At 45.5% G+C, this 12,968-nt stretch overlaps 1 protein-coding gene across 3 annotated transcripts in view; it reads right to left on the reverse strand.

Moving 5' to 3' along the window:
- Positions 1-12,968, reverse strand: part of SFT2D1 (SFT2 domain containing 1) — a 140,597-nt gene that overhangs the window by 89,985 nt on the left and 37,644 nt on the right. For all 3 annotated transcript variants that reach the window (XM_044287358.1, XM_044287356.1, XM_044287357.1), the window contains exon 2: positions 4,348-4,434. In XM_044287358.1, the coding sequence (XP_044143293.1) occupies positions 4,348-4,434 (87 nt within the window). The remainder of the gene's footprint in view (positions 1-4,347; positions 4,435-12,968) is intronic.

A 12,968-nucleotide genomic window follows, 5' to 3' on the forward strand; every position in this document is an offset into this window, starting at 1 on the left:
TCCTACCCAGTGTATCCAGAATAAAATTATATTCTTGATCTGTCAAGATTCTAATTTTTAACCCTTTTTCACAGTATAGAACAAGGGCACTTTTAAAATCTTCTGTAGGATCTTTCTTTAATGGGGTATATGTTGATGGATCTCGAAGTTGTCTGAGGCATTCTTTATTGTACTGATCTTCCCCCCCAGACAACTATTGCCCCCCCCCCCCCCCTTATCCGCAGGACGAATGACTACTTGATGATTTTTCTGTAATTGTTTTATAGCTCCTATTTCCCCATTGGACAGGTTGTTCCTGGATCTCTTTTTTTATTTTAAATTTTTCTAGATCTGTCTCTACATTTTTTTGAAATGTGGCCATTTCAGGACCAATCTCCGCTCTAGGAAAATTTTTTTGATTTTTTTCTTCAGTTGTGTATGAATATATGTATCCTTAATTGGGTTGTCCCTAACTAATGGATTTTTAATAAAATATTTCCTGAGGCAAATTTGACGAATGAACTTCTGGATGCCTATATAGGTGTCAAACTTATTCAGTGGGGAAGAAGGTGCAAACTTCAAACCCTTATTTAACAGTGTAATTTGTGCATTAGTTAATTTGGAATATAAGTGCACTTTGTACCAAGGAAAGGATCCCATTTATATACACTGGAAGAGGATCAGGTGTATTACTCCATCAGCGCTCGGAAACAAGTGGCCGCCTACCTCACATGAGAACACCACGTGAGGAGTAGCGGCGAAAGACACGAGGGACGCTAACAACGCAGCCGGGACGCCGGCATTCCAAGCGGGGAAAAGACTACTATTACAGTCCCACCGAGCGCAGAGGGAGGTAAGCCCACAGTTGTGGGAAATTGTATAGGAGATCTCCTCTATAAAAAGTAAAACGGACTTGGGCTATTTAAGTTGCAGTCATATAATGAATAAATGGAGCCATTGAATAGCATCCATATGGCAACATATTCTGTGCGCAACTAACCAACTGCGATTCAACTGACATTCTTTTTCCACAGACTTACTTGGCCGACAATTTCAAATAAAAGACCATCAGCATATTATTGCAATATAGACATATTATCTTGCTCTGAAAGTGGCGACAGAGCAAACATTTACGTATTTGAAATTCACTTACAGGCATCTGTTCACAACAGTATAACAGCCGGAGTAGATATAGATATATCTCTACTGAAAGTTACCGTATAGAGAACACAGTTTTCTGTTGATGTGGCATATTTTATTTTGTTGATTTGGAATATTTTAATATATAGGTGACCTATGGAATCTATTTGATTATATATATTATATATATATGGTAATTACCGTTTGCAGCCGCAGAGACCGACAGCACGATTGTCCATATTATTTCACAAAGGACCTATCACAGGTTCATGGACATTTGGCGCTGCCGGCTTCTGTACTATTGAATTGATATATTTATCGGTGTTGTTATTTTTTATTTTTCATTTTTTATTTTATTTTATATTATTTACTTTATTGTATTTTAATGAAGATCCATATGTGACAGGTGTTTTTATCCCTACTATAATAAACCATGTTTATATTCCATGTATGAGTGCCAGCTCAATTTTCTATATATTTAACTTCCAATTTGAGGGGTGACTCATTTTTTGAGCTAGAGCACCTACCCTGAGGAGATATCGGTGAGCGGGTCCCTTTTCTTTAATTACTTTACATATCATGGTTTGGTAAAATCAATGCCATCAAGATGGACATTTTGCTTCGTCTCATATATATTTCAAACAATCCCCTGTCGTGTACCCCTCAATTACTTCAGCCGACTCAAAAGTCACGCTTCATCTGGCAAAACTCCAGGGCTACAAATTATTGACACGATCTAAAAACGTAGGGGGAACAGGCCCACCTAATCTCCTCACATACTACAGAGCCACGATCATGACCTGTATCTTAGACCTACACCACAATTGCTTCTCAAAATTATGGGTGGAAATTGAACACGAATTAACACCCCCCCCCCCCCCCCCAAATCTGGCGAAAGGTATATTTTGGCTTCCGTAGAATGTCATGTACCAGTTGCCTCACTCACAATCAGACTGACTTCTATTCTCGCTAGCTAGAACGTGGAATAGATTCGCCACAAAACTCCATCTTGCAAATTTACCAGGCCCCCTCACTATCCTAACAGAGCATCCAAAGTTACCATCAGGCCTCAAACAAATACCAGCCCTCAGAGTGAGCTCTCAATATGTTTGAAAGACATATGCAATCAAAAGGGCATATTGCCCTTGAGGGACCTCTCACACTTTATCCCCTCAGTCCCAGGACAGTGGTTTCTTTATCTACAGCTTCACAGTTTTGTCAATTCCCTGATACCTGGATTACAGTCATGCCCTTCACTAGATTGAGAAAATGTGTGTTGCGAACATCTCGCCTAGATGCGCTATTTCTACGGTATATGCCATGCTCAACACGAGGAGCCTGGAGTTACCGCCGCTGACCCCTCCCACACCAAACCTAAATTCATGATTGATTGGGAAGTGGAATTGGGATATGTGTTTACTGTTGAGCAGTGGAAGAGGTCCTTACTTTTTTCACATGCTCTGACGGTTTCCTGCAACCTAGAAGAACTTAATTATAAAGGTTCTCACCAGTATCAGACACGTGCTGGAGATGCTCTTCAGATGTGGGTACAATGTGTCATATTTGGTGGGACTGTCCGGGAGTTGCCCCCCTCTGGCATGAAGTCTTTTCTCTCCATAACCACATTTACAGATCTAATGCACAAGCATCTTCTGGTCCAAATATTGTTACATGCTTTGTAATTTGTTTGCCTTAGGCCCCTTTCACACCGGCGAGTTTTCCGTGCGGGTGCGATGCGTGCGGTGAACGTATTGCACCCGCACTGAATCCTGACCCATTCATTTCTATGGGGCTGTGCACATGAGCGGTGGTTTTCACGCATCACTTGTGCGTTATGTGAAAAATCGCAGCATGCTCTATATTGTGTGATTTTCACGCAACGCAGGCCCCATAGAAGTGAATGGGGTGTGTGAAAATCGCATAGCATCCGCAAGCAAGTGCGGATGTGGTGCGATTTTCACGCATGGTTGCTAGGTGACCGTCTATTCACTGTATTATTTTCCCTTATAACATGGTTATAAGGGAAAATAATAGCATTCTGAATACAGAATGCATAGTATAATAGGGCTGGAGGGGTTAAAAAATAAATAAATAAAAGTTAACTCACCTTCTCCTCTTGATCGCGTAGTTCCCGGTCTCTTTACTTCTTGAATGAGCTGTGGGCTAAAGGACCTGTGGTGATGTCAGATCACATGCTCCATCACCACAGTGATGGACCATGTGATTGGAGCATGTGATCTGACATCACCACAGGTCCTTTAGCCCACAGCTCATTCAAGAAGTAAAGAGACCGGGAACTACGCGATCAAGAGGAGAAGGTGAGTTAACTTTTTTTAATTTATTTTTTAACCCCTCCAGCCCTATTATACTATGCATTCTGTATTTAGAATGCTATTATTTTCCCTTATAACCATGTTATAAGGGAAAATAATACAATCTTCAGAACATCAATCCCAAGCCCGAACTTCTGTGAAGAAGTTCGGGTTTGGGTACCAAACATGCGCGATTTTTCTCACGCGAGTGCAAAACGGTTTACAATGTTTTGCACTCGCGCGGGAAAAATCGCGCATTTTCCCACAACGCACCCGCCTCTTATCCGGGCAAAAAAAACTGACGCCCGTGTGAAAGAGGCCTTAGAGGATCTACTCCTCATACTTGTTGAAATTGTCATTTTCATGAAGCATTCTTTCGATTTATGCTACCACGTATCTTATAGCTCAATAAAAAGATATTGAACTATAAATTCTATAGACTAGCAAAAAATGAGCCCTCACAGCTCAGAAAATAAAAAGCGAACACAACAGAAACTGCACTATAAAAAAAAATAAAAAATAATATGAGGCTTCTGTTATGCAGGGCAAGTTGTAGTTTTTTTTTATAGTGCAGTTTCTGTTGTGTTCACTTTTTTTTTTCTGAGCTGTGTGAGGGCTCATTTTTTGCTAGTCTATAGAATTTATAGTTCAATATCTTTTTATTGAGATATAAGATACGTGGTAGCATAAATCGAAAGAATGCTTCATGAAAATGACAATTTCAACAAGTATGAGGAGTAGATCCTCTAAGGCAAACAAATTACAAAGCATGTAACAATATTTTGTGCAATGTTCACCCTATGCGATGCCCCCCTCCCAAAAAAATTTAATAAATAAATTGTACAGACAAGTACTCCATAAAAAATATTAAATCTCTGCTACTAATTGTAGGTTGGAGAAGGGTGTGTTTACTTACCAGGATCGAAAGAACAATTCCAGAAACAAAGCATATTGCAAACCATTTCACTCGAGTACCAAAACCTAGGGATGAGGAATCCAAAACCTTAAATAAAGAAGTAAAAATGTGTAAATGGCCTGTTCTTGCACTACGGTTTAAAAAAGTTCATTGCAGTTATGGTGCCCCTACACGACACAAAGCTCAATAATTTGGGGGGTAAACGGCAAACAATAAAAAATACAGAAGGGTCACGACTCTCCCATAACTACATGGCCATGTAGGACTACAAACTCTTTTCACCCCACGGTAGCTGTTCCACTACCAAAAAGAGTCTAAAAGTGGCTGAAAGGGCTTGTCCAGGCCAATAAAATGTATATTAAAAAAAAAAAAAAAAAAAAAAAAAAAAAAAAAGGCTCAGAATGGTGCAAAATAATAACATAAGTGATACCGTGCCAATCCTCACCGCCGTTCATCCGAAGCCTGGATGTGACTAGTCAGCCAATCAATGGCTGAGCGGTCACTTCCTGCATGTTTTGAGGGTCATGGTAATATAGGACTTTTTTTTCTTATTTTAATCAATTAACCCCTCTTCTCACTGAAATGAGCATGTGTGTTTATGAAGAGTCAGTAAAAGTGACAGATCACTATGTGTATGGCCACCGTAACTGTTACAGAACTTGTAAAGATAGGTTCAAAGTCAAATAGGAATAAACCATACATCCCAAAGGCTGAAATTAGATGGAACATGCAGAGCGCTTCACTTTTAATAACACAGATGCAGATAAATGATTATGTATTATTTAAGCAAACCATTATAAAGTTATCAGTTTTATGTAGTTCTCATTTATAATTTGGAAACTTTACCTGTCCAGAAGTAGAAGGCAATCCTTTGGCAAGCAAGAATAAAGATAAAAAATACAAAAAAAAAAATGCAAAAATAAAATACTCAGCAGATTACACATAGCAGTTTTATGGATGCTGCAGACAGTAAGAGAAGATAATGCAAACTCATTGTTTTGACTGAATTGTGTCATAACCACTCATTAGGGTCCATTCACACGTCCATGAATGTGTCCGCACCCGTTCCCCAATTCTGCGGAATGGGTGCAGACCCATTCGTTTTCTATGGGGCAGGAATGGATGCAGACAGCACTTTCCAGAGCGCGCCCCAGATCTTCCAATCCGTGGCTCCAAAAAAAAAAAAAAATGTATATGTCCTATTCTTGTCTGCTATTGCGGACAAGAATAGGCAGTTTTATGGGGGTGCCGGCCGGGTGTATGGCGGATCTGCAATACACTACGGACGTGTGAATGTCTCACCTCCGTAAGTGGCATTTATCATGTAGAGAAAGTTAATACAAGCCACTTACTAATGTATTGTCCATGTTGCTTCCTTTGCTGGCAGGATTTATTTTTCCATCACATTATACACTGCTAGTTTCCATGGTTACAGACCACCCCGCAATCCATCAGTGGTGGTCGTGCTTGTACAATATAGAAGAAGCACCAGCCTATGTGCGCTTCCATGGTGCCGTCCACCAGAGGGACGGACGCTTTTTCATAAAGTGTGCAAGCACGACCACCACTGCTAGATTAGAGGGTGGTCTGTAACCATGGAAACAAGTAGTACATAATTTGATGGTAAAATGAATCCAGCCAGCAAAGGAAGCAATATGGACAATAACAATACATTAGTAAGTAGCCTGTATTAACTTTCTCTACATGATAATTGCGACTTATTGAAGTTAGACAACCCCTTTAAGTGCCATATTGTAATGGAAGGAAATCTATCTTCCTAGACAGTGTTCAGAATCTACATGACTTGGTTTTAAGGAAATCCAAAAAGAGAAAACACCAGCAACTGCCCGTTTTTCACAGGAAATAAAAAAATACTGCACAATCAGTGGCTGTCCATTCTAACTATGGCGCAGGATGTGATAACCTGCGCCGTTTCATACCCAAGTGTGAGTGGACCTTCATAACTAAAGGGTACGCACTGCGGTCAGCACTTCTGTTCAGAACCAACGTAGGGAGGCTCTTCAAATTAAAAACTAATATGCAGCTCCAAATTTCCCTTCAAAACAGACACCATGGACCCAAAGGACTCCAAGTCAACATAGTACAGCATGTGGTGGTATCAGTTATGCAAAAGATCTGGCACTGTGCCATGGTGTCTATTAGGCTGACAGTACCCTAAAGTCATCTACATTACGTGTGCATGAGCCATGATATAAAACATTTTAACATCTTAAAATCTTTCTGCGGATTAAAATCCCAGCTTGCCATCTGTGTGTATTTTATAACTTAAAGGGGTTCTCCGGGCTTTTAATATGGCTGACATATCCACAGGATAGGTCATCAATATGAGATCGGCAGGGGTCTGACTCAGCTGTATGAGGAGACAGCGCGCACAGTGTGCACGTGCCATAGACATACAGCAGCGAGCAGGAAGATAGAAGGAGACGGCACATTCACACACAGCTGATCGGCAGGGGTGCCCGGAGTCGGACCCCCACCTATCCGATATTGATAGGTTATCAATATTAAAAGCTTGGAGAACCCCTTTAACTGAAACAACTGGGAAACAGCAGACGGCGTGCACTACCTCCTCCGGCCCCCACTCTGTTGTAGATCTTAGTCTACAGCAGCGGCTGTTTGGATCACTAGCACTAGCTTGCTATTAAAATTGCTTTATGCACTGCCCTTCAACATGGTTCGCCAAACCCCTGACATCTTCAGGGACCCCAAAACCCCTGAAGCGACATTGTGGAAACGACACCTCTTAGAGAATGTACTGACCACTTTGACCAAACAGGCGTTTCACTGAATTTACAAACACATTGGGGGGGAAAATCAATAAAGTGTTGCTTTAGCCCAAGATTTTTAATTTTTAACAGAAGTAACTGAAGAAAAAAAAACACCACAAATTGTGTCCCATAATTTTCCCCAACAACCCCTACGCGGTCACAAACTGCTGGCACACTGCAGGGTTCAGAAGAGAACGAGCACCATCTGTATTCGAGGCACTGGGGGTAATGTATCCTCTATCCACAGATGAAGTAAATGGGGGCCCCGTAACCCCTGCAGCCCACCTGAAATGTACAGAGCAGCCCGTCGCACATTCATTTCCATGGGAATTCCAGAAATAGCGAAGTGCCGACTGGCCACTCTGTTCATTGAGGAGGGCTGCAGGGGTCTCATGATTGTGGGGGTCCCAGCAGTAGGACCCTTGATGATCCAACAGTTATCCCCTATCCTGTGGGCAAAATACCTCTTCAATGCACAGCGTGCTGTACACCGCCCAATGGCTTTTCAGTGCTTATGCTGTGCCCAGCTGGTGCCATCTGAGACTTACACTACACTTCTTAAAATGACGTTATTCTGCTAATCAGTGCAATTACATTCATACCAGCTTTATACAGGTTTCTTCTTCAGTTTTGCTATTTTTACACAATAAAAACTTTTTTTTTTTAAAGGGCATCTGAACCTGGCTGACCTGTTACATGTACGCTTGGTAGCTGAAGGCATCTGTGTTGGTCCCATGTAGGGGTGGGCGGTATAGGCAATATAAATTTGTGCCACGATATGGATTTTGTGCATATCGCCGGACTGCGATATGACCACGGAGCGGCAGTTCCGATCGGAATCCCAGCAGTGTAATGCTGGGGCTCTGTTGAGGGAAGTGTTGGATTTAAATATATATGCCCTTTCATATATGCATATATATTGGCCCTTTTGCATGGGCCGGTCCAGGTGGTATGGGTGTATACATGGAGATGTATGCCCCCTTGTCAGCATACATCTCTATGTATAATATATCCATAGGCAGGTGGGCTTATTACTGCCCATTTATGCCCCAGAATTATATTGTGTATATGTACATGCAGGTAGATGTGCCCCAAACATCTATATGGATGTATAAACCTAAATGTGGGCCCAGTACCTAAGTGCCCCCAGGTTGGGTGGATATATATGTATATACTGATATGATGCCCAGGTTGTGTAGTGTATATATATATATATATATATATTGATCAGCCTGGTTCTGTATGACGTAGGCGTGTGAGGTGCTATGTTGTGGCATCTGGGAAGATGCTCTTCTTTGATTTCTTTTGATTTCTGAGCTAGCCTCGGGGGGCAACTGATTCAGTACAAGCATTCCGTCACACACCCACGATGATGTCATCACCCTCCTGTTGAAGGAGGAGGGGGCTGCTTTTGGGCTATATTAGCCCAAGCAGGACAAAGGGGCGGTCTCTTGCATCTGGACTACAATGAGAGACACATGGGAACAGCTCCCTGAAGGAAGAGAGGCCACATGCCCCTGGAGATGGCTGAGTAACCTTTTCCCTCCAGCACTGCATACCCTTGCTCCACCAACCATCCCCTAACCCCTGGCAGCTGACCTCCTGCAGCATTCAGCCCTGAACCCTTGAGGCAGCCCCAGTTACCCCTGTAGCTGCCCTGTATCCTTTACCCCTGCATCCCCTGCCCTGCAGAGCATTAACCTCTGCAGAGCCCTGACCATTAACCCCTTCGATGCCTGATCCCTGCTACTGCTGCCCTGATAACCCCTGCCAAACCAGATGTCCCTTTCCCGAGTCACCACTTGCCCTGCCTTACCCAGAACTCTGTGTTCCTTGGCCTGCATGCATTTACTCCTGCAGTGCCACAATTGTGTTTACCCCTTGTACCCTGTAGGGATAGTGATTAGCCAGGCGGGTGGGTTACTGATATTTGTGTGTATGTAAATATACTATTGTAATTGTAGTCAGATCCTAGGGAGGACTTGGGACTGCGTTAGTGTAGTTAGAACCGTATTAGTGTGTTGTTATAGTGTGTTTACTTATATTGCTGTGTGCTGCTAAAAATATATATATCTATTCCATTGATATAGAGATATATATATATGCAAATATTAGACTGTTACGTATAGTGTGTTAATAAATACCTTTTATTTAAACACGGTGTGTAGTCTTTTGTAGCAAGTAAGGCGCTGCAGAAATAGCCGTAGGTAGTTCAGTGGAGTGTATAGGTAACAGAGGTAGTTAGCTAGCTAACATAGCTAAATAGGTTAGTTTACATATTATGGTTTAGGCATATATAGGCGGAGTCATCACTAGACGACTCGCGCCTATTTATGAATATTAATTATTGAGATTTGCATAAATATCAATAATTGATATCCCCTATAACAGGCTTCGATGGGTTACCATGGCAGCCAGGACGCTACTGAAGCGAGGACGCTACTGAAGTCCTGGCTGCCATGGTATGTCAGTGAGCAGCATTATACTCACGTGCGCCGTGGCCGCTCCTTCTTCTCATAGGTCATTGCGCTGCACATACGGAAGAAGGAGCGCCCGGCGGCCACGGTGCACGTGAGCTATAAGCATTAGCAATGCGCCGCACAGACAGAAGAAGGAGCGCCCGGCGGCCACGGCGCACGTGAGCTATAAGCATTAGCAATGTGCCGCACAGACAGAAGGAGCGCCCGGCGGCCACGAGTATAATGCTGCTCACTGACATACCATGGCAGCCAGGACTTCAGTAGTGTCCTGGCTGCCATAGTAACCAATCGGAGCCCCAGCATAACACTGCTGGGACTCTGATCGGAACTGCTGCTGCCACCAATGATGTGGGGGGGGGGGAAGGGGGCCCCTACCACCAATGATCAATACTGGGGAGGGGGGTTAGAGGCGCACTGCCCACTGCCACCAATGATGGGGGAGACCCTTTGGCCCCTGCCACCAATGATCAATACTGGGGAGGGAGGGGGGGGGGGCGCACTGCCCCACTGCCACCAATGATTAATACTGGGGGGGGGGGTTGATAAGAGGGAGAGACTGGGGGGCACTTCAGAGGCTGGCTGCCATGGTCAGCTCCCTGATGTTGTGTACACAAAGCACAGCGCAGCAGGGAGAGTGTAAAGTCCTATTCACCCTAAAAGAGGGTGAATATGACAAGGGTTCTAGCCCTTAAGGGGGCTAATAGTTATTAAATAAAATAAAAAAAAGTTTAACCCCCCCCCCCCAAATTTAGAAAAATATATTGCGATATATATTGCATATTGCACATGCTTAAAATTATATCGCAATATAGATTTTAGGCCATATCGCCCACCCCTAGTCCCATGTTCATATGTGCCTGCATTGTTGAGAATAATGAGGTTTCAATATATGCAAATGAGCGTCTAAGAGCAAAGGGGGCGTTACTATTACACCTAGAAGCTCTTCTCTCTCTGCACTTTGACAGAGCCGGCAGTGAAAACATCATCACGCCCTGTCAATTAACCACCTTCCGACCGCCTAACGCAGGGATGCGGCCTGCGGGCGGACGGTTTATTCTGGACGCATATACACATCATCTCGCGAGATGACGCGCAGTGCGGGTCGGCAAAAGGCGCACAAGGAGTTAGTCACCAGCCTACCAGCCAATGATCCGCGCTGGCAGGTTGGCGACTTAAAATAACGAACCACGGACACTGTTATGACGGACACTGTTATAGGGGGGGGATCTGTGGATGACGGACACTGTTATAGGGGGGGGGATCTGTGGATGACGGACACTTATGGGGGGGGGGATCTGTGGATGGACGGACACTTATGGGGGGGGGGGATCTGTGGATGACGGACACTTATGGGGGGGGGGGGGATCTGTGGATGACAGACACTGTTATAGGGGGGGAATCTCTGGCTTGCACTGTTACAGGGGGGGGAGATCTGTGGATGGCACTGTTACAGGGGGGGGGGGGGGGATCTGTGGATGGCACTGTTACGGGGGGGGGGGGATCTGTGGATGGCACTGTTACAGGGGGGGGATCTGTGGATGGCACTGTTACAGGGGGGGGGGGATCTGTGGATGGCACTGTTACAGGGGGGGGGGGATCTGTGGATGGCACTGTTACAGGGGGGGGGGGGATCTGTGGATGGCACTGTTACAGGGGGGGGGGATCTGTGGATGGCACTGTTACAGGGGGGGGATCTGTGGATGGCACTGTTACAGGGGGGGGGGGATCTGTGGATGGCACTGTTACAGGGGGGGGGGATCTGTGGATGGCACTGTTACAGGGGGGGGGGGGGGATCTGTGGATGGCACTGTTACAGGGGGAGGGGGGGGGGATCTGTGGATGGCACTGTTACAGGGGGAGGGGGGGGATCTGTGGATGGCACTGTTACGGGGGGATCTGTGGATGGCACTGTTACGGGGGGGGGGGATCTGTGGATGGCACTGTTACGGGGGGGGGGGGAATCTGTGGATGGCACTGTTACAGGGGGGGGGGGGGGGAATCTGTGGATGGCACTGTTACAGGGGGGGGGGGGGAATCTGTGGATGGCACTGTTACGGGGGGGGGGGGGGAATCTGTGGATGGCACTGTTACAGGGGGGGGGATCTGTGGATGGCACTGTTACAGGGGGGGGGGGGATCTGTGGATGGCACTGTTACAGGGGGGGGGAGGATCTGTGGATGGCACTGTTACAGGGGGGGGGGATCTGTGGATGGCACTGTTACAGGGGGGGGGGGGATCTGTGGATGGCACTGTTACAGGGGGGGGGGGGGGATCTGTGGATGGCACTGTTACAGGGGAGGGATCTGTGGGTGGCACTGTTATATATGTGCCATCCACAGACCCCCCAGCCCATAACTGTGCCATCCACAGACCCCCCCAGCCCATAACTGTGCCATCCACAGATCGCAACCCGCCCCCACCGCCGCCATACAAATATCAGATGTCATATTGAATTAATAGTTATTAAACTTGCCCCCTCAGTCCTATTACTACCTTACATCCTAATCGCTGGTGTAGAATTCAGGCAGGCAGGACAGGCGGCGCGTCTCTCACCGACGTCACTTGGCTGCGCCGCCTGCTTCATTCATAAAGTAGGCGGTGCAGGCGCGTGACATGAGTTACACCGCCGGCCGTCCGCCCTGCCTGCCTGAATTCTACAGGATCGATTAAGATGTAAGGTAGTAATAGGACTGAGGGGGCAAGTTTAATAACTATTAATTTAATATGACATATTATATTAGCATACCGGAGCGGCGGGGCGGTGCTATACTACACTGACTGCACCGCCCCGCCGCTATTGCCGGCCCCCAGCTCCTCCTCCCCATCCCTCCCTGAGTCCCCGCTCGCTCTACATCGCAGCTTGCGATGTCAAACTGGCAACATTCGCCCCATAAGACGCAGGGGCATTTCACCCCCATTTTGGGGGAAGAAAAAGTGCGTCTTATGAGGCGAAAAATACGGTAGGTTAGTTTAGGCCCCTTTGGTAGGTAGTTAGCGCCCAGCCCACCGCAGTCACTGATTCGCTGATTAGCGTATCGCTAATCAGCATTGGTACTTTATAGTATCTGTAAGTGATCAGAACTGATCACAGTCAGATATATAAATAGTATTAGTGTCACCTTAGTTCGCCCTCCACCAAAAACGCAGTGTTTGCCCGATCAGGCCTGATCGGTCAGCCACACGTGCGTTCACCCACGCCTGCCCCGCCACGCCACAGTGACAACATTTTTATTTATTTTTTATCACTGCACAATCACTTTACAAGCGCTGCAGCGATAAAGAAAAAAAAAAAAGCTGTTTTGATATTTTTTAGCAATTGCAGCGGCTTCCTGTACTTCGCTAGCCTCCCATT

This window comes from Bufo gargarizans, chromosome 3, assembly GCF_014858855.1.
Source record: "Bufo gargarizans isolate SCDJY-AF-19 chromosome 3, ASM1485885v1, whole genome shotgun sequence".
Taxonomy (NCBI): domain Eukaryota; kingdom Metazoa; phylum Chordata; class Amphibia; order Anura; family Bufonidae; genus Bufo; species Bufo gargarizans.